This window comes from Rhinolophus sinicus, chromosome 7 (genome assembly GCF_057876585.1).
Source record: "Rhinolophus sinicus isolate RSI-liver-muscle chromosome 7, RSI-T2T, whole genome shotgun sequence".
Lineage (NCBI taxonomy): Eukaryota > Metazoa > Chordata > Mammalia > Chiroptera > Rhinolophidae > Rhinolophus > Rhinolophus sinicus.
Window position 1 is genome coordinate 5,450,831 of NC_142507.1, and position 23,319 is coordinate 5,474,149.

At 35.7% G+C, this 23,319-nt stretch overlaps 1 protein-coding gene across 3 annotated transcripts in view; it reads right to left on the minus strand.

Moving 5' to 3' along the window:
* Window positions 1–21,332, minus strand: part of ZC2HC1A (zinc finger C2HC-type containing 1A) — a 35,202-nt gene extending 13,870 nt beyond the window's left edge. The window contains exons 1-5 of one of the 3 annotated variants that reach the window (XM_074318402.2): window positions 21,179–21,332; window positions 12,684–12,757; window positions 10,279–10,395; window positions 4,386–4,527; window positions 2,094–2,242 (exon numbers count right to left, since the gene is read on the minus strand). In XM_074318402.2, coding sequence (XP_074174503.2) covers window positions 2,094–2,242; window positions 4,386–4,527; window positions 10,279–10,395; window positions 12,684–12,757; window positions 21,179–21,194 — 498 coding nt within the window. In that variant the 5' untranslated portion in view covers window positions 21,195–21,332. The other 2 variants (XM_019725612.3, XM_019725604.3) reach the window with 2 other exon arrangements.
* Between the last annotated feature and the right edge of the window lie 1,987 nt (window positions 21,333–23,319).

Here is a 23,319-nt window from a genome sequence, read left to right on the forward strand (position 1 = left end):
CTTGTAGTCATGAAAAGCGGGTCAGACTTAAAACTGCATTACGTTAGAATAGGTAGGATAACAATCAATGAGGATACTGAAAATACCTCAATAATAAACTGTGTATCACATTGCTTTAAGTTCAGAAGGTAACTTAACCTAGCCAAATGTGGTGAAAGAGTACTTCAGGACCCAAGTTACAGGTGGGCTATTTCAGCATGATCTGTTCGTTTAAAATAGTAAGATGTTTTGATGTAATATATATTAAATGACATTTTTGGTTTGCTATTTCTTCATAGGTCTTCTCTAATATAACCATGCCTGAATTTGATAAAATTCCTAATGACTAATAATAACCAAAGTTTAATTAAATAGAACTGGTTTTCACCTGTAGGCAATAGATCTTCATCATATTTGTATCATTATTTTGATCAGAGCAAAGTCAAAAAGTAGCTGTAGTCAGGCCAGATTAAAGTTGCTACATATGAGTATAACAAGGATGCATTTAAGCATCTTTAGGAAAAGTATTGTTTAGTTTACCAATACCATGTTCCCCGAAAATAAGCCCTAGCCGGACCATCAGCTCTAATGTGTCTTTTGGAGCAAAAATTAATATAAGACCCGATCTCATATTATGTTATATTATATAAGACTTGGTCTCATATTAAAATAAGCCTGGGTCTTATATTAATTTTTGCTCCAAAAGACGCATTACAGCTGATAGTCTGGCTAGGTCTTATTTTCGGGGAACCACAGTATAGACCCAGTACTTGGTACAGTGTCTCATTCAAAGAAGGTAATCATTAAAAATTTCTTGAATGAACAGAGATGAGAAAATACAGGGTTAGATTAAAATGAATATACCAGGAGTGCCAAAAAAATGTACACATGACTTGTATTCATCTTTTGTTATCGGTATATATTATTACAATTTTAAGACAGTTTTTTCCTTTCTTAAAATGTGTATACATTTTTTTGGCACCCTCTGTATATGACTATGCATAGAATCAGAACTGATATAATTTAAGGTGGGAACTATTGACTACCTGGATTTTACATTTACCAATCATTTGGCACCAAGTTGTTGTAATATGAATATTCTATTGTATTTCCTTTGCTGTACTGACTACTTTATTCTTGAAACAAAACAAAAAAGTGTTATTAGTGTTTCTAACTGCTTATGTAAAAGACATACATTGTTTCACATCTGCTTTGCAAATTATTCAAAAGGAGTCACTCTTCTTTTCCCACATGACGATGCTAATAATGATGTACTTTATTTCCAATAATATTAACAAAAATTCAGTAAGAGGATTCCCTCCAAGAGGCCCCAACCGTAATGGGGTCTTTTAATGTTTAATTTATAAGTAACAAGAGAAATGAATGTATTTTCTGTCTGCTAGATTTACAGCACTAAAAAAATTGTTTACAAATGAAAACTTTGTAAACAATGAAATTTGCTTGGAATTATGACACTATCAATTTTTGTGTATAACAATTTGCTTGAAGAAAAACAATAATACTGTAAACATTAATTTCACATATATGGTTTATGGTTTGCTAAGTACTTTCACATGCATTATTTCATTTGCTTCTTAAAATAATCGTGTAGATTACCCATTCACAGATGAAGATATAAAGGCTTAAATACGTGAAATGTTATTTGCCTAAAAGTTCTAAGGTAGCAGTTTGGATTTCACCCTATATTTTCATTCCCTCATGTATATTATTTATATATAACATGGAAACATTTAGTACTTACATGATTTTCAAACGAGGATTTCATTGCCATTTTTTCATTTTTCTAACTCTTCTGGTTTCCTCTGAATCTGCTTTACCTATTTTTAACTTAATTTCTTACTTCCTAAGACCTCTTTAAAATTTGTATAATTTCACATCTCTACTAACTCAAGTCCATTTCAAACTAATTAATTCTCATTATTTGTTTTCAATTAGCCATTCAAATTGCTCACTAAATCTCTGAACAGTAACATAAATTTTTGCAGGTGAGAGAACTGTACTTAAATGTTCTGTAAAGTATAAACACAAAACAGTGAACTTGAAAAAGTCATTTTCTCATTTGTCTGTAGAAACGATTAAGTTGAGCATTTCACCTGTGTCCGAGAAGTCACTTTTCCTTTGGAATCGGTAGAGAATTTGCCTTTATTACTAATACGTGCTGCCTGTTCTTTACAGAAATTTATATGTCTATCAGCTGCGTTTTCATTAAATCTCCTCTGGCAATATGGACACTGAATATAATCTAAAATAGAAAAAAGAAACACATTAATAACATAGTACTTGAAATGCGACGTAAAGAATTGGAAGGTTTTATGAACGTTAATTCAAGATGTATGTATAAGTAATAACTTTTGATAAGCCGAAACTCTCTTTTCCTTATAAACACCCAACCTGCCTTATCTAAACTTAGTAAAGAGTTTTAAAGGAACAGTCTGCGAATATATGATAAATTCCAATTTTCTCCCCACTTAGAATCAAATTTGAGAGGGAAGAAAAAAAAAAAAACCCAAAAGATAAATCCTCAGTATGAAAAGTGAGTAAGTAGAAGAAAAATGTTATTTCTTTTTTGCCTATATAATGCCATACTTGTATGTTTTCATCATATATACATATTTTTATCTGGTAGACTACTTAAGCAGTAATATCACATTACATTAAAAATATATTTAAAAAATTGGGATCATCTGCTAAAATCTTTTATTTCAATTAGAGGAAAATTGTCAAGAAATAGTTTAATCAGCTTTATACAGTTTTCTTTTTAGAAGTCCCAACAGATGGAAGAAGTGATAACAATATACCTTATTAAAATAATTATTTCAAATTTAAGAAAGAACAAATGTTTCCATGATAAATATTCTAAGATGCAATTTATATTGTAAATAAAATTTCTTTTAATTAAAATTAAATCTCCAAATTATCCCAAAGCAAACCAAATGTTATCGCATTGTAAAAGAACTCAATTGAGACACGGAGAAGACATGAATATAAAAATTTAGCAATGTAAAAAAAAAAAAAATCTCAAGTTATTTCAACAGTTTTCCTTTTTGATATGGAGTTTGCACTTTAGAATTTATACTCCTCTGAAGCTTAGAAATTTATCCTGCTAATTAGTGGAATAGGTCTAAAATGATATGGAGTTTGCACTTTAGAATTTATACTTCTCTGAAGCTTAGAAATTTATCCTGTTAATTAGTGGAATAGGTCTAACATGTCTAATAGCACAGAAATTGTTTTGTTAGGACTAAGAGATTCAAGAATTTCTAAAGCCCAAATTATCCTGAAGAACAGTCACCCTTGCTCCCTGGCTTATGTAAACTTGAGAAATACAATCATGTAAAATAAGACGTAACATACAAATAACTTCAAAAGAGAGAAAATTAAACTTTATGGGGAAAATTAAGGGAGGATTAGAAGAGACCCAAACCCAGTTAGGACAGTCCCAAAACACTGAGAAAATTAAAGTTCATTACTCTAAACAGAGTTGGCAAACTAGGGCCTCCAGGCCAAATCCAGACTGATTGCTGCCTGTTTTTATAAATAAAGTTTTATTGGAACACAGCTACACCCATTTATTTACATATGTCTGTGGCTGATTTCTTGCAACAGTGGCAGATTTCCTGCCATACTTTCAGAGTTGAGTAGTTACAAAAATGAGAGACCCTGTGGCTTAAAATATTTACTGTCTGGCTCTTTATAGAAATAGTTTGCCAACTTCTCTACAATAAAATGTTAAAAAATGATCATACCTACATTTTCTAAAGAAATTTCTCTTTACTAAGAAATAAATCCCAATCTAGAATACTAACACAATTTTAATGCAGCTAATTTGTTGTATTAAAATAACTACCTCTTTAGGCTAGTCTAATAACCAATGTCAAAGTGTCAACTGTGCTATTTTAAATCTTTCAGTATCTTAATATCTCAAATGTGTTCTCAGCATCCTGCCTTACTTTTGTTAACATTAACAAGCAACTTTAATGTACCTAACAAAGAAAATACAATAGTATGTAAGTTTAGGGTATAATTTAGGTATATCAGTCTATCTGGTAGTTTCCCCACATGAACTGTACATTTTAGAAGCAATGTTATAATTTGTTTTCTTTCCCAGAGGGAGAATATTCCAAAGAACTAGACAATAACAGTCTAAATCTACATTTCAATCCACAGTGAGCCATTATTAAAATATTTCTTGGAATATTAATATTTAAGAGTTACTATAATTTCTAAAATATTATAATGCTTTATGTTTAAATAGAACTATTGTGATAAAAACATGCATTTCTGTGTTCAACACTGAATTAAGTTCAGTAACAACGGAAAATGTATACAAATTCTATCAGTATTGTCTCCCCACATAAACGTTCTGCCAGCAGCACCCCGCGTACCAGGATCGTAAGAAGGAGGAGGAGGAGGAGGAAGTTTGCCCCCCTCCTTAAGCGCCTGGTCAAGGCCTTTAGCTGCTCTGATGGTGGCAATGAATTCTTCATGTTTTCTTCTCCAATTAGATGGCTTCTTTGGTGGTTCAGGCTGTAATTAAAGAAAACCAGTTTTAGAACTTTCTTAAGTAAATTGAGATAAAACTTGAGGAAATGCCACATTACTTTAAATGTTCTCTTACCAGAAGTACTTAACTGGTCTTCTTTCAATTTACAATTATAAAAAACACACACACACACACACAAAAAAAAACGCTTTATGCAACTACAAGCGTAGATTATATGCAATTTTTAAAATGCAATTGTAATTGTGATAGACACTACTAAATTAACTTCCATAGGTGTTATATCCACTGAAGTTCCCACTGTATTTCCCAGTTTTCCCAGAGTTTCTCCAACAGAGAATATAAGGTGATTACAGAGGTGAAAACTAGTTCTCTATGGTTTTAAGTGGTTTTTCTCTCATAATGAATGAGATTGAGTATCTTTTCATATCACTAAGAATCATCTGTATTGCCTTTTCTGTGAATTGCTCATATGGTTAATCAACTTATCTGTTGGGTTACTGGCCTTTTAATTTTTTTTTTTAAACAATTTCCAGTAACTCTTTAGAGATTAGCCCTAACCCTCCCCAACAGTTATGTCTGTCTTTTGCCCTTGTCTAAGGATCTTCTAATGTGAAGAATTATTTTTTAAGTATGGTTTAATTTACAAATCTTTCCTCTATGGTCTCTGGATTTGCAGTCACAGGTCAGCAAGGCCCAGGCTCACACCAAAGTAAAATGCAAATCTTCACATTTCTATCCAGAACTTTAGTAGCATCATTTAAAAATGTTTAAATCTCTTATTCATTTTGAATTTATCCTGAAACACGGTGTGACATATGGATTCAACTTGATTTTTTGTTTGTGAACTCAGCTCTGCAGCTGTCTCACCATCCTTTACTGACTTTCTCCCCACTCAACTGGGGTAATACACTTATCAGATTCTCTTTTGTATTTGGATTTATTTCTGAACTTTTTCTTTTGTTCCATTATTGTAACTATCCTTGTGTCTGTAACAGTATTTTAAATATTGAGACTTTATAATAATAGTTTAATATCTGGTAGGGTAACCTGCTTTATTTTGCTTTTACAATTTTTCTGGTTATTCTTTTATCATATGAACTTTAGAATCAGCTGGTCTAATTTTTTAAAAGACTATTTTAACTGGAAAAATTAAACATTATATTCATAAACAACTTAAGGAAATTAAAAAACTTTATTATGCTAAGTCTACCTATCCAAGAATATGAGATATATTTCCATTTGAAGAAGTGTTCATTTGTCTTCCAGTAGTTTTTTAAAATACTCTTTGTGGAAGTCTTGTACCTTTATTATTATAAGCTTTATTCCTAAATATTTTAATAATTGGTACTGTTCTTTCAATAAAAGGTCTTTTCTTCATTTTTATGTCACATTTATTTGTTGAAATATGAAACCTAGTAATTTCTGTATTGTAGTAATGTACTAGTTGATTCTCTTGGGTTTTCATCTCTTAACAATGGCAGTTTTACTTCTCTTTTCCAATACCTATGAAACTAATTTCTTGTTATTACCTATCAGCTAGCACTTACTGTATTGGGTGGAACTCAGTCTTGTTCCTGACTTTAATGGAACTACCTCTAAGTGTCTTTCCACTAAATGTGATGCTAGCTTATGTGCTACAAAAGATTTATTTTATCATATTATTGAAATATCCAAGTATTCCTATTATGTTTTTATTTTTAAATCAAGAATGTATGTTGAATCAACAAAGTCAACATATGGTTCTTTAAAAACACTAATATGACAAGACTAATTAAAAAAAACACTAAGGCAAGACTAATCAAAAAAAAAAAAAAAAGAATACAAATTACCAAGAATGGAAAATAGTACAGAATCCAGTTCTTACAAACATGAGAAAGAAGATATAATAAAGAAACATTATGCTAATAAACTTGACAATTAAGATGAAATGAGTAATTTTCAATATCCTTGAAAAATACAAGATACCAGAAGAAACAGAAAATCATAGTGTTTTATAGTTTTAAAATGAATCTATTAGAAAATTTCTAGACCACATGCCTTTTCTGTTGCATTCTTACAGACATTTAAGGAAGAAATAAATAGCATCAATTTTTTAAAAACTCTTTCAAAAAAAAAAAAAAAAACAACTTTCCAACTAGTCTTATGAGAGCAAAACTTTGACTTTCGTATCCCCGGGGCAATCTTGTGCTTACCTATTGTGCTTTCTAATCCCTTTACCTTCCCCCTTATCACCACCCCCGCCCCATCTAGCAACCCTCAGTTTTTCCTCTATGCCTCTGAAACTGTATGATTAGTTCATTCATTTATTCTTTTCTTTAGATTCCACATATAAGTGAGATCATATGGTATTTGTCTTTCTCTGTCTGACTTATTTCACTTAGCATAATGTTCTCTAGGTCCATCCATATTTTTGCAAATGGTAAGATTTCATTCATCTTTATGGCTGTGTAATACTCCATTGTATAAATGTACCACAATTTCTTAATCCAGTCGTCTACCGATGGGCATTTCGGTTGTTTCCATGTCTTGGCTATTGTGTATAGTGCTGCAATAAACATGGGGGTGCGTAAGTTTGTTTTGAATTAGAGTTTTGGATTTCTCCGGATAGATACCTAGGAGTAGAATTTCTGGATCATAATGTAGTTCCATTTTCAGATTTTTTAGATACCTCCATACTGTTTTCCATAGTGGCTGCACCAGTCTACAATCCCACCAACAGTGCAATAGGGTTCCCTTTTCTCCACAGCCTTTCTATCACTTATTTTTTTATTTATTGAGGATTGCCATTTTGACTGGGGTGAGGTGGTATCTCATTGTGGTTTTTATTTGCATTTCTCTAAGGATTCGTGAGATTGAGCATTTTTTCATATGTCTGCTGGCCATCTGTATGTCCTCTTTAGAAAAATGTCTCTTCGTGTCCTCTGCCCATTTTTTAATTGGGTTGTTTGCTTTTTTGGAGTCAAGTTGAGTGAGTTTTTTTATAAATTTGGGATATTAACCCCTTATCGGATATACCATTGGCAAATATCTTCTCCCATTCAGTAGGATCCCTTTTTGTTTTATTGATAGTTTCCTTTGCTGTGAAAAAACTTTTGATGGAATCCCACATGTTTATTTTTTTCTCTTACTTTCCTTGCCTACGGGGATATATCAGTAAAAATCTTACTGAGGGTAATGTCTGTAAAGTTTCTTCCTATATTTTCTTCTAGGAGTTTTATGGTTTCAGATCTTACATTTAAGTCTTTAATCCATTTTGAATGTATTCTTGTATATGGTGTAAGGAGGTGGTCCAGCTTCATCTTTTTGCATGTGTCTGTCCAGGTTTCCCAGCACCATTTATTGAATAGACTCTCTTTACCCCCATGTAAATTCTTGCTTCCATTGTCGTAGATTAAATGACCATATAGGCAAGGATTTTATTTCTGGACTCTCTATTCTGTTCCATTGATCTATGTGTCTGTTTTTATGCCAGTACCATGCTGAGTTTTTTCTTTTATAGTGAAATGTCTGTTCCCAACATTTATGTGCTCCACAGTGAGTATCACTCATCTACTGCTCAGTTTCGCTGCTCTCTTCTACGTTTTCCCTCATAGTATCTCTGTATCAATGCTGATCTAATGGGGTTTTATTGCTCATCATTGAATGAGTTAGGTTTTCCTGGTACAGCTACACACAAGAGGTTTAGGGAGAAGGAGAAGCCCAACGTAGCCTTCTAGGTTACATAAACCAATAGCTCTCTTCTCTGCTGCATCACATACAGATGCACATAAGGTTTCTCTGTGTAATTAGACATACCTGTTCCACTTCTCTAAAACAATATGGACCCAAGAGGGCTACTCTTGCCAGCCATACTCCCCTCAGTTCCCACACTAACTACTTCAAGAGAGTGGGCCCCTCACCTTCCGAAAGTTTTTATTATTGTTATTATTTTTTTGTTTCCCCGTTAGCGCTTTTTGAGAGCCTCTGCTGCTGGCTGGGCCTCTTCAACTCTCTGTGCCTCTTCTCCCCACTTCTTCCCTCCTGGCTTTTGTCCATCTCGGCCATGCTCATCCCAGCTCCTGCCTTGGCTGTAGTAAACAAGGGACATACACTTCCTGATCAGACCCCTCACCTTGAAGGCGGCAGGTTCCCAGATTCGGGGCCACGGGGACCTAGCAACTTCCTGCATGTCCTCTATGGGTAGCTTCTCCTGGGTCTCAGTTCGTTGGGCAGCCCTTACATGTATTGCATAGTCTGTGGATGACACATACTGGCTTTACTTTCTCCAAAAATGGAGTTTGTATTTGCTTGCTCCACACTTCTGATTTTGTAGGACTTCCTTGATACAGGTAAATATACTGAGAGCTACACTACCATGTTCAAAATCTTCTAATGCCTTGCTTCTCAAACTTGAATGTGCATATGACTCACCGAGGACTGTGTTAAAATGCAGATTCTAACTGAGTATGTATGAGAGGGACCTGAGGTTCTGCATTTGCAGTACGTTCTCAAATAGTGCTGATGTTACTACTCTATAGACGGCGCTTTAAGTAGCAAGACCATAAATACTTAATGTAAAGCAGTGGTTTTTACTTGGCTGTTTTCTGAGATTCACTTTTTTATTACAAAAACCCTTAAAAAGAAATGATAACATTTATTAAGATTTCGTCATGGATAAACTTAAGTAATCTCCACAGATGCTTGGAGATTATGTAATCTCCAAGATAGATGCTACAACTACTATCACCATTTTATAAATAAATAGAAGTATTAAGTAACTCACCCAACACAACATGGTAATAGCAGAGCCAGGGTTAAAGACCAGGCAGTCTGGCTCTTGAGCCCTTTTTTATACCTACTATGTTATACCTCCTCCAAAAATTTCATTAGTTTATCTTCTAAGCTAATTAAAGCTAATACAATCACATATCTGGCAGGTTACTAAGGAAATCTTCAAATACTGGTTTATGTACCAAACGTCACCATTCTTCCCTTAAATAAGACAGAAATACAAAGATGAACACCTGATTTTTCTATTACTAAATGATTTTATCAGTAAGATTAACTGATCTATAGGGAAATGTTTTGCTATACCACTGGCAGAAGTTATTACCACTGAAAGCAGGGTTTTGTTTAAAAAACCTATTCAATCAAGTACTCAAATTTTGACTATTTTGCTGAAATAACTCTTCAAAATTTGTCAGACAAAGTATTTACATGATTTATTCCCAGCAGTATAATGTATCATAGTGGGATTAAGGCGATATTGTCATAGGAGATTCATTGCTTTGGGTACAAGATAGAAAAGAAGTTGACAATGACTATATGGGGACAATTGAGCATGTGATAAAACTTTTCTCCAGAAAGCATAAGATCACAAATACTGACAATCAATCAATCAAGATAATCAATATCTATTATACTAGGGTGTCTATAAACAATAGCTTTATTTGTGTATATAGGGATTACACCACTGGTAAGATAGACTTGAAATTATACCTAAATGATATCTGAGATAATTTACAATGACTTATAAAGAACACGTTACGACTTTTAATTATTTCTGACCTATAGCTAAGCAAGTGGTTCTCCAATGTTATAAAAACTTCACTGTACTAGTTGGAGTTTGAGACTTTGGTCTTCCCTTTGCAGAAGTTAAAGTAAATAAGTTTCTGATCATTTCTAAACACACACAAAATTCAGGTTATTCATCAATCTTAGTATAATAGATGATCATAATTTTTTCAATATACACAGCAGCAAGATTCATAATGTTCAAAAGGTTATATAATTACCCTAGGTTTAAGAGGTTTTACTGTTGGAATATCAGTTCCTTCAGCTCTTTGTCTGCTTGAATCAAAAGTCTTTCGTTTTTTCGTGGCAGTTTTCTGGCAAATAGGTCCATGTTTTTTCTGTTAAGATGAAGAAATGCAATGTATCATTTTATTTTCTACAGAAGGGAAGACTATAAAACTTTAAATTGTCATTGAGACCAGTTAAAAAACCTGAAGATGAAATAAATAATAATAATACATATATAAATAAGATCTCAATTTTACTGAGTTCTTTAATATTCTCTAAGTTTTCACACTACTAAGAATAAGGATAATAATGTAACCAAGTCAAAGCTATTTGAGTGGGGAAAATGTTATTTTCATTACTAAATACCTGAAAGTAGATACTAAAAAAAGAATATAAATGGAGAATACATTAATGTTAGGATTACAAAAGTTAATAGCAGTTGTTTGGATTACTAACGTTAACATGGCAGGAGTATGTTAACCAAAAATTAACATAAAATAACAGGACAAAGTGGTCAGATTTGTGTCCTTCCTTCACAATCATCCCTTTTCTGGAACTCAAGTTTTCTACCTTTCTTTACCAAAGATTTTTTCCAGCTATCTAGTGTTCCGCTCCTATAGATTTCGTTTTCTTAACATGGCTGCCAACTCATTCATTCAATTATTCATGTATTCATTTCAAGGACATAACAATGGAAGCTCTCTTAACTGACCTCCAGTTAACCTATCAAAAATTATCATTCTCCCTCTGATAAATGAAACATGTTGACTGATGACATCAATACACTAAATGAATTTCTTTCTTTTTTTTTTTTTTTTTTATAAACACTGAATGAATAAGCTGGAACTGTTCAACTTTATCTGGGAAAGGAAGAAACCTCCAAACTGGTTGGTTTGGTGTCATGGATCCACTCATATTTTCAATACAAAATTAGTAATTAATGTTTTACATATCTGTTCTCGGTTTTCATTACAACAAATAAGCACTATGATTATAGCTATTAGAATAAAAGCTTTTAAATATTAAAAAAATAAAAGTGTGGCTAGCCGGTGACTTTCTACCCTATTTCCCCCGAAAATAAGACTTAACTGGACCATCAGCTCTAATGTGTCTTTTGGAGCAAAAATTAATATAAGACCCAGTCTTTTATATTATATTACATTATACCCAGTATTATATTTATATTATATTATACCCAGTATTATATTATGCTATATTATATTATATATTATATTTTATCAGACCCAGTCTTATACTAAAATAAGATTGGATCGCATATTAATTTTTGCTCCAGATTCATTAGAGCTGATTGGCTAGGTCTTATTTTTGGGGAAACACGGTAGTAGACATATCTTCTCATATTGAGTTGTATATGTCAAAAGTATGCAGTACTTGTACCCAAAACTGATGTATTCTACAAGTTGTAGTTGTTATCGTGACACATCATTTAAATAAATACCAAATAAGGGCAAAAAAGACTTTTTTTTTGGTGAAAATTCAGCTGAATGCTTTGAAAATGGCTTGAAAAATAGTGAATTGATAAAAAAAAATTAATAAAGTGTGGGCAAGACATTTTTAAAGAATTAAAAAAAGCTGTCATTATTTAGAGAAGTCTGTAGTCAGACATTTATGGATCATCAATTCCTCACTTAGCTTTAAAGAAACGAAGTGGAAATATTAAGAGGATGGAAAATGCAATGTGGCAGAATTCTAATCAGCAAATCTATCTTCAAAGAAAAGTATTTTACATCAAAATATTAATATCTGTATTCATATTTGAAAACAAAATATTTAAGGTACATCGGCTTTTTTTTCTTATTGACTACATACCTGGCTATTTTATGTTAAAATCAGTTAAAAGTGCTTTCCTTTGTATATACCAACTATCTAAAAGTATCTCAAGAATGCATAATATATTTTAGGTGCACTTTTAATTGAAATAAATTTTTATGTGGACTATTTCAAATATACATAAGAACTGAGAGAATAGTTTACTCATTTACTCATCACCCTGCTTCAACTATTGCAAACATTTTGGCAATCTTGTTTTATCTATGCCAACTTATTTTCCTGAAGTACTTCAAAGCACATCCCAGACGTGTCATTCTGTATCTTTAAATACATTACTATGCATTTCTAAGAGGTTTAGATTCTTTTTTGTTTTTGCTAATATTTCCACAAAGAGAGGAACACTTTAACACTTTAATAGAGAAGTTCTGAAGACCAATCAAACTCTTAAGGAAAGACCACTCTGGAAGAATGACGTAGAGGAACCCATCCATACTCTTGAACACAGCCAATATCTTCAAATTATTCCACAGAGGTTCTTTCCATGGAAGTAGTCCAGAACTATTGAATAATTACTGATCTATCAAACTGCAAAGGAAAAGATACTCACTAATGCCACTGGAAAAAATGTTCTTCCGCAAATCTTGCAAGGTAGTAATTCTCCAACTTGGACACTTCCATTTTCTAAAACAGGAAAGAATTGTCAATAAATTCTATAACTCAAATTGTGTCACTTTCACATTTTAATGTCTTCCCTTAGTTGCATATGTAAATTGTCAGTTCTTGTGAAAAATGTCTTGTTTCATTTTGAAATAAGCAACATTATCAATTAAAAAGGACCCAAGACTTAGAGTTTTAAGTGATCAGAGAGGCCAGGCCAAATACAGAAGTCATGATTTAAGGGTAACCAAACTGGTACTTTGGAAATATCTGTTTTACTTTTATTTTAACCAAATCAATTTGTCATATTATCTTAATTTACAAGCTATCGCTACTGTAAATTATTAAACTTTAAAAACCAAATTTATCTTAAGGTTAATATTATATATTGTAAATTTTCAAAGCATTAAGAAATAACACTGGTGATCAGCGTAAGGTAGCTTCCTGATACGATCTAGGAGAGAAAGAATTTTGTCCTGTTTAGCACCAGACAATGGGAAGGATAATGCTGACAGTAAAAGATCACCCAATTACTAGGCAAACTGCCTATGTCAGTTGTTCATTATTTTATATGTATTATATTAAGATTCACTGAACCAGCAAATTGGGCCTTATGGGCACAATTCATTAAATAAGGAAGAACTAGCTGTAACTTCTAAATTAAAGATTAATCTAGCATGTATTTATATGCAATACATTTTGTTATGAAAATGATTAAAAAAAACATACCTACATTCTTTGGGATTCCACATAACTGAGTCAATTTAGCATTTTATTATTTAGCCAAATATCAAACCTAAATTGATTTCCATACCTGTAATTTTATAAAAATACTTAAAAAACTAATCAGGAGAATCAAAATAGACATTGGTGGGAATCCAATCAAACAGTGACAGAACTGTTTTGTTCTCTCGTTCTTCTAATCCTCCACTGCCCTATTTTAGTGGTAGATAGTGACTATTTGTCATCTCAAATGGAGGCAATGTCTATGGTGGCAATTAAGCAGTGGACACTACAATAGCAAAGCTAAGATCTGCCTGATTTGTCCTCTAATCCCAGAAGCTAGGTTATTTAGGGAGAGGAACTTCATTTATCTGGACCACTTAATTCCACTATCCCGAAACTTGAGGCAGTTGCTGGATGAAATCCATTAGGTACATTAAGATAAACATGTTTTCATAATGATGGTCAAAGTGATACCACATGCTGCATAAACTATTAAGCTTGCTTATTTATGATTTTCATGTATTCCTTTAAATTCTACACAATGATTTAAAAGTTCATCAACATAAAATGTTAAAAAGTATCACATATTTTACTTACTTAAAAGTACATTTCAGTATCGCCTTGTTAAACAGATGACAAAGTAAAGTCTTATAAAGAGAAATCAGTTGAACACATGGAAATAATGTGAGTGCCTGCTTAAGCACCCACTACTTGCCAAGCATGTATCATACAATAATGACACAGGGTGCAGTTACAAAATCATTGCTCTCATGAAGCTAACCGTCTACATGATTTACTACGCCTTCATTTATCAAAGAAACAAATCATCTCCCTTGTTTTTCTAATTAAAAAACCTAAAACTTAACAGAACAGCAACTAGAAAACTAACATATAATAAAATCCAACTCCTGGGATTAATTCCTATAAATTATCAAACATGTTCAAATCGTCTTTAAAGGAAAAGAAAATCATTATCACTAAAAGACATAAAAAGAGGTAATAGCATTAAAGAAAAAGCACTTTGAAACAATTATCTCAAAAAAGAAAGAATTTCATTCAAAATAAGTAAAACAAAGATGTATACATTTGTAATTTTCTCTTATATCAGCTAGTCTTAGGGCATAGCGTTATAATTCAGAAAATATCGCATATACGTGTGTGTTGGTGTCAATACCCCTGGAAAGAACTACCGACAAGTTATGATACGCAGCTTAGGCTTTAGAGTCACAGAGGCACACGTTCATTAAAAGACATGATCGTGTAGTAGAAAAGGCAATGGAATTTGTCTCATATTATCTAAGTTCAAGCCCCACCTCTGTCACTTAGAACCGTGAATCCCTGGAAAAGGTATTTAACCTCTTTAAGGTTCGATTCCTCTTGGATAAAATAAGGAAGTTAGGTTAAATGACCTACATGGCCCCTACTATCTCTAATCCACCATGATAAATATAACATATTTACTTAATAAAATCTACAGAAGACCACATTAGCAGAAAAGTACAGGGATGGTAAGATATCTCCCTTACTGGTCTTATATTAAAAAAAAGAAAAAGAAAAAGAAAAAGTTGGTCATATGTAAGAATGATTAAACCAACTGACCAACTGCAGATGATGGAATGAATGACTCGTACATTGAGGAAGTTACTCCCACTTGTCTAAATACAGAACTGAGGTCTGCAAGCATTAGAGAAAAGAATAGAACTCTCCTTGTTGGAAGAATCTTCGCTACGTGAACTAGAAAACGTATGACTAATCATACACGCAACCTCAGTTTAAAATCTGTTAAATGCGAATATAATATCTGCTCAATCTACCTTCAAATTAAGAGGATCAACTGAGATGTTACATATAAAAATGCTTCATTACCAATGAACCAAAAAAATAAATAAATACTACTCGCCATGGCACGCAGGCCAACTCCACTAATCACTCCTTAGTAGCAGAAGCTAGTGAACTGTGTGGCTTATAAAAATACAGCAGAGAGATGATTTTCAGCGGGGTGATTATTATAGCAGAGAACAAACACTGTGGAAAGAGCACTCAAACTGATGGATAGAACAAAGTATACAAAGTACTTTAATATTCAAAAACTCTCAGAAGCGCATCTCTTCTTACAAAGTTTATCCCGCACACATTATTGATTCTGTTATGAGTTGCTGTAGTTAGCAAATTCAAAACCTGTGTGATAATAAGGCTTGAAATGGTATCTTTATATAATACTATTATATAGGTGATGGGAAATAATATGCTATTAAATCATTGTGACATTCTAAAATATATAGTTTTTTTTTTTTTTACAATAGAACATTTTCAAAAGAAAACAAATCTTAAAATTAAGAACAGTTCTGGCTCTGAGTAGTATGTTTATTTCCTCACCATCTGAATCCAACTTTTAAAAGTCAACGAGCCTCTCTTTTGGAACATACAGCATGTTATATCAATTTTCTTCCTACAGTCCTTTTTTAACATTAAATTACTTCCAGGTCAAAAACCTTTAATATCTCACAAGACTTTCCTTTTTTAGCTCACCCTAGATTTCAATATTTACACTTAACCTACTCAACACATAACCTTCACCCTCCACTCCACTCTGGAGTCATTTGCACTCCAATTAAGCAAAAACAACCACTGTTAAAACAACTTAGAAAGGGTCCACCTCTGGACTCTTAAAATACTCAAGCTTCGTCTCTAACCACAGACTTCTACCTTCCTCTAAATCTCTTGATCTCAGACTGACTTGCATTTTCTTGATAACTTATTCTTGGTTGCACTTCCTTCTCTACCTAGTCTGAACTGGACTAATTTCCACTACTTTTACCAATCCCCCTCATATCCCTGGCTCCATGGCCAAATGTTTGGAAAAATGCTAGATAAAACAAATGGGTTTTCTTACAACCCAACTTTCCCAGTCTTGAAAAAAAGAGATCCCATATTCTGTTCTTTCCCCCACAGAATCCTTCCACCTGGAACAGATAGACAGGACTAATGTCCTGGGTAACACATTTTGGAAACACTGACTTAAACTGACTGACCAGCTCCTCCCTGTGTCTCATCCACTGCCTATCTAAACAGTAGGCAAACCACTACTAGGTTTAACTACGATGTTAAAATAGATCCATTTGTTGATTCAACGAGTTCGTACTTGTTGAGTCCCTAGCATGAGACAGACACTGTTCTATGAAAACAATTATGAAAAAACAAAGACCCTGATCTTATAAAGTTTTTACTCTCCTAGTCAGGAAAATATAAATAAAAATGATGAAGGACATAAAACGGCAGGTGGTGATAAGCGCAATGCAGAAAAATACAGCAGAGTAAGGGGAGAGAGGACAGTCATACCATGTGTGTGCGTGTGTGAGACGTGGGCAGGATCAGGGAGAGCTTCTTTAACAAGGAGACCTTAGCGGAGACACCGTAAGAAACACCATTACTCTACTAACTGTCATATTCGAAGCGCTCTTCTGAATCTCCGTCCTGCTGGACCTTGCTACGGTATTAGGCGGCTGGTCCCTTCCACCTTTAAGTTCTTCTCTCTTGCTTCAATCATCTAGCTTGTCTCTCCTGAGCCCTCATTTTTCAGATCTCACAAGGTAAGCAGAGTCTGACCTGCTTAGTGCTTAGACCTCCAAGACCAGGTGTCCGAGGCTTTTGGGGGGCTCATATTCACTACTCAATAAATACTAGTTTATCCCTCACTGCTCTTTCTTGACAATTTTTAAAACTTTTTAAAGAACCCTGCCCCCCCAAGACACACATACACACACACACACACACACACTCTCTCTCCAGTTTCCCTTCCTACTCAACCCTACAGCATTAGTGCTGCCCAAGTTTCTTGCTTCATTTTATGAAATATAACTTTCATGGGTGAATGCATCCGTTTACTATCATTTATATGCTGATGACTACTAAACTAAATATTCCACATAGATATTTCCAAGTACCTGTGAGACTTTCCCACCAGATACACCCTGAGTACTGTACAAACACAACATTTCGAAAGCCAACTTACTACCTCATCTCCCAAACTTGGCCTTCTTCTTGGTTAAAGATATTAATATTATCTTTTGGTCCTAGTTAGAAAGCTGCTTTATCTTTGATTCCTTTTCCCTCTGATATCCAGCAGTCATATCTCATCTTTCCATCTCAGAAATGTCTTCTGAATCTATCCTCCCTTTTTAATTCCTGCCCTTTTCCTTAATTCAAATCCTCATCACATATAGGTATTTCCAGGCTCTCCCTTCTCCAGTCTATCCTGTTGCCATGGTTATCTAGTGAGATTGCCCATAATCCCTTGTAAGAATGCTGTTTTCCCTATACTGAACCACTCTTAACACGCTTCCTGTGATTTTATCCATCCAAGAAACAAGTATTGAGGGGGTCTCCTATGTACTAGGCACTTCGTTAAATGTTTTATATATGTTAAATCATTTAATACAACTTAATATACTTCAGACAGATTGGCCTTTAATAGTTCCATTTTTTATAGCTGAGAAAATGAAGATTCAGATTAACTGCCCAAATCATAGAGCTAAAAAGAAACAAAGCAAAATTCAAACACAGGTCTTTCCAACACATTGGTTATTAAAATATCTAGCATTTGACTCAGTACCAAAGAACAATGAATGCTAAATGTCTTAATAAAGGTGAACAATTTTTGAGTAACTAGTATGTGCTTAGACTAGGGAAAACCAAAACAAAACAAGAATCTTAATGGGACAAGATGGCTTCAACTAGATCAAGGACTACACTGGAGAAAGGGCAAGTTTTAGACAGCAGTACACTAAGATCTACTAACTTTAGCAGCCCAAAAGAGCAATGGGCAGCCTGATGGTTTGTCACAATTGTTAATAACTACTTATTAAGGTGTTATAAAAGGAACGTCAATGACACACACACACACACACACACACACACACACACACACTCCTATGTACTCCTACACACACACAAACACTGGACAAAATCACCTTAGGCTTTATCACCTCTCATTTTACAGATGAAAATCTTGAGATTAGAACTCTCCCAAGTCTACAACTATTTCCATTGCCCTTAGATACACCTATAGGCCTATAAAGCTATATACATATAGCTTTAGGTGTAAAGAAATTAAAGGCTTTGCTCTAATTACCCACACAATGCAGTGTTCAGATACAGATTATACAAATTCATAAGCAATCATTTGCTTTTGAAATACAGTGTTTAGCCTAATAGCTCATTTCTTGACTATCCAGGAAGCATAAAGGTCCAGGAAGACCAAAAATAATATAAGTGACATAAGATCTACATGGAAATAAAGTTGTAAGAAAGAGTATGATAATCTTCAATAGAATTTTTCAGGGGTTTATATACTTTCTGGTTTTACAATCAAGATTAACCTGGTAACCATTTTCAGCTAGAAACAAGAGTGTAATGCCAAACAGTGCAATATTTGCTCAACTACTACGACATGTTAAGCAAACTCCTGAAGATTTTCTACTGGATACTGAGATATAATGTTTATTGGATACCTTCAAAGTACTGGACTTGAACTTCCAACAGGTCAAAAAAGTTATCTATCATTGTACCAATGTTTATTAAATGAAAGCACAGATGAATTACTAAATGGTAAATTTAAGACTCAGAGTTTTAATCTTTGCAAACTGTGACTTAACAGGGACTGCTTTTAAAAGAGGGAAAAGAAAGAAAGGCACTGTCCTAACTTCAACAAAAAAACTCTGAGCTTTTACTAAATTACTTGAAATTACCAATACTCAATTGTTTTGCTCTCCAACAAGGAAAATGTTAACCTAATTCATTACAATTAAACATATCATAGTTAATGACAGCAACTCATTTTGTTAACAAAAAAAGAAAAAATCCAACGAAGAGTAAAGAGCAAGTACTGTTTAACATGATGCATCACAAGCTGGGCCCGTAAAACATGTCCATCAGAACATACCATATTACATCAGAATTCATGTATTTCTCCACCCATGTAATTGAGTATTGTAATAGGTTTCCATTACATTTTAAAAAGCACTTAGTAATATTTCAGTAGTAATCTCTTGGCACTGCTAAAATATAAACTTTACTAAAACACAGGCTCAATGAGAGCAGGGCTTTGATTTTTTTTATTTGTTGCTGCATCCCCAGTGCCAAGAATAGTGCCCATTATAAACTCATTTATCTAACAAGAAATATTTATTGAGTACCTAGCTTGTGTCAGACACTGTTTTAGGTGCTTAGCATACATAAGTGAAAAAATCAAATGAAGATCTCTGCCTTAGTTACAAATGTTGAATACACATCTGCAGAGAAACTGTTGTAAAGCACTTTGTGTGTATTATGATAACCTTAGAATTCCGGAACCCATGCTCCTACCCACTATGCTATAATACCACCATGTTTCAAAAATCATTAAAAAAAATTTAAAAAGCCGCTTCCAGGAGTCCTCTAAACAAAACTATCTTGAAAGTAGAATTACTATCATTACAATTCTTATTTCATAGAAACTTGAATGATGTGCCTAAAATACATTTAATAAGCAAAAAAACAAGATCCACATGTGTCATAAAAAGTGCAGCTGCCCACAAATAGAAAGGTATCCGAATTCTTGATTATCTATAATCCTCAAGGTGTTAACTATGAGAACTTCACCTCCGCACAAAAGCATGAAATACTATCATACTCATTATTCTAGTGGCTTTTTGGTGAGCTTAGGTCACTACCAAAAGTTACCCGTTACTACTTTTCACTTCATAACACAACCTGAAATAATTTATTCTCTAGCATGCAATAACGTCTAGAGGCTCAACGCCTCTGCTTATTCTAAATTCCCCCTGAATCTATGTAAATTAGGAGGGGAAAAAAGAGCTAAATTGAGACAATAGATCTTTCGATTCTGCAGGCTTATTCTTCATCTAAGGAGTAACCGTAAGTTGAAAAAGACTCTGAAACTGTTGATGCCAATGCTAGTTGGGTATTTTTTCCTTTGTTGTTTTTAGTCGAATGCTCTATTACACAGAATAAAATGGGTACAGAGAACAGAGAAAAGGAAAAGGCCTGGGAACAAAGCAAAACCTGGAGTCATGGTTACAGCACAAGGATAAACCGAAAGATAAGGAATCAATGCTGGCTCTTCCTTACACAGTGATGGTAAATAGGCCCTTAAATCCTCCTGTTAATCTATTGTCCCGGCTCTAAAGCTGGTCAGTGACACTTCCTTGGAAGACGCTCTTGGCATCCGTCCGACAGAAGATGCTGTAGACATGGAAAAACGGTTACACAGGGAAACTGGCCAAGGAAGGTGTGGGAAGCTCGAGGTTGGAGACACACCCTAAGGCCCCAGCAAACACTGAAGGTGGGGAGGCCGCGGACATTAATGGAGAGTCCACTTTGTCGGGAAAATCAAATCTGGCCAGAGGCTGTGATAGGACACTCGGGAATCTAGCAAGACCTGAATGTGGTCGCGAGGGACTTGCAGGCGTGTGCCAGAGGCAATCTCCCGATCCGGGCGGCAAACCTCCGCTGAAGACCGTGCTAGGCGGGGATCCCCGCCTGAGGATCACTGGCCCCACCGCGTCGGGGGCTGTCCGGCTCCCGCCGACCGGGGCCTCCGGAGGCACCGCGTGGTTCGGCTCTGGAGCTGCCATCGCCTCCCTAGTACCGGTGTCGAGGGCCCCATAACTGCTACGGGCCTGCTCCAGTTGTCCGGCCCGCATCCCTTCACCTCCTCACCTTCCAATCCCTCCATCGCGCCACCTACTCAGAATCTGCGAGACTCTTCCAGCAGCACCCGCCACCGCCCAGCTCTGGCTGTGGCAACCCGACCGCACCTCCCACCCGCTAACATCCCGGGCTCCTATTGGCCGACTCGATGGGCGTGGCTTCGGAGGGGCGGGGCCTGTGAGGCGCGTCCCCAGCCGCCGCAGGCGCCCTGCCTCCTGGCTGCGAGCGTTCCCGGCGCTCCTCCCGGTAAACCCCAGCGCTGCGATGGCCTCCTGCCGCGCGACAGCGCCTTTGTTCCAGTCCGGCCTTGTTGGCCGCACACCTTATGATCCTGTTCAGACCATCACCAGCACCTCATGGGCTCCCGGTCGCCAGTCCCTCCAGCAGTCCGTGCAATTCTCCTCCGGGCCGCCTCTGCCTCAGGGCTATTTAAGCCAACGAGCAAAACAGCAGCACGTCCTGCACACTTGTGTGTGGCGCACTCTCCTTTTTCCGCCCTTTGGTCATGTGACTTGACCTGAGTGTATTCCCCAGATTGTACTGTGGCAGCTTTCTGACTTAAACCACCGTTTCCTCATAGAAATCACACTTTCTGTCTAGGACTGTGGAACTGAGAGTTCCCGGAGCACATGAAAACCGTTTCCTCAGCGTGAGAGCGCGGGCCAAAAATGTGAGTGAACGCAGGCCTCCGTCATCTTCACCTACCAGAGGGTTACCTTGGCTCTCTATCACCCTTGGCCTCGAAGAGCCTGCCAGCCTCCCCTTCTGTGAGGTTATCACCAAGCTAAGTTTGGTCGCGGAGCTACAGGGCGGGACTTACCTACACCTGACCCAATGAGGCCTGTTTCTGTTAGAGTCCTAACTCATGGGGATGAACGCGTGGACCCCAAAAGGACGCTATCTGCCAAAAAGGATGCCTTGGGGCGGCCGGATGGCTCAGTTGGTTAGACGGTAAGTTCTCAACTACAAGGGGGCCGGTTCAATTCCCGCGTGGGATGGCGGCCGCACCCCCTGCAACTAAAGATTGAAAATGGCAACTGGACTTGAAGCTGAGCTGTACCCTTGGCGGCTAGATTGAAGGACAACAACTTGGAGCTGATGGGCCCTGGAGAAACACACTGTTCCCCAATATTCCCCAATAAAATTAAAACACACACACACACACAGACACACACAAAAGGATGCCTTGTGGTTAACCCTTGTGGTTAGCTGGGCCCAAATTCATAATTGGAGTCTAGACTTGTTTAGGAAGGTCTCCCAAGCTTAGTATTGGGGACAAGCCACCTCTTCAATGGTAGCTGTTCAGCTGTATTGTATTTGCATCTTTACAGATCAATCAGAGCTTCTCCATAACGACCTGCAATTTTAACCAATCAGGACACTGCTATATGGACCAATCAAACTGCAGATTTGGATTCCTCATTTGCATTAAAATGGACCAATCAGGGATTGGGGCAGGTACTTTATATAAGCAGTCCCTCACTTGTCTCTGAGGGGCTAGTTTCCATTTACGGTGGCGGCTGCGTTTCCTGGGTTTGCGACTTGTTCCTCTGTATAGTTTCTCCTTTTAAGGCACCCCAGATTGGGGCCACCTGTTGACGTGGGCAGTGACCTTTTGTTGACAAAGGTAACTTCAAAACTAGCTAAAACCTTTGCTTAACAGTCTAAGTGATTTCACTGGCACTAAATTTCTTTGAAAATTTGATGTAGCAGTGAAAAGCAAGCCCTATTGTTTGTTAACTCCAGCAATTTATCAACGTTAATATAACTTCCATAACAAATCTTACGTTAATTTTCTCATTACCTTGTTCAACTGCGAAGTCTTGACGTTATATCTAACTTTGTTCACTGTTTAAAGTATGACTCTTACAAACAGTATGTATCTTACAGTAGCCTTTAGGAAGCGAGAGTCCTATTCTCCATTCAAATGAGGGTGTCATAAACAAGTAAACAAACACTTGAGGGGGACATCAGATATTAGTGGGAAGGTGGTCTAAGTGCACTCAAATGTGGTATGGGTCATCTCTCATCTGCAGTTATTTAAGGAAAACTTCAGCCATGCCTGTGTGGTCTCTTGCCCTTCCCCTGGTTCTGCTCTGGTTGTTCTGCCCTGGTTGTTCTGCTCGTCTGAGATATGAGATCCTGGCTGA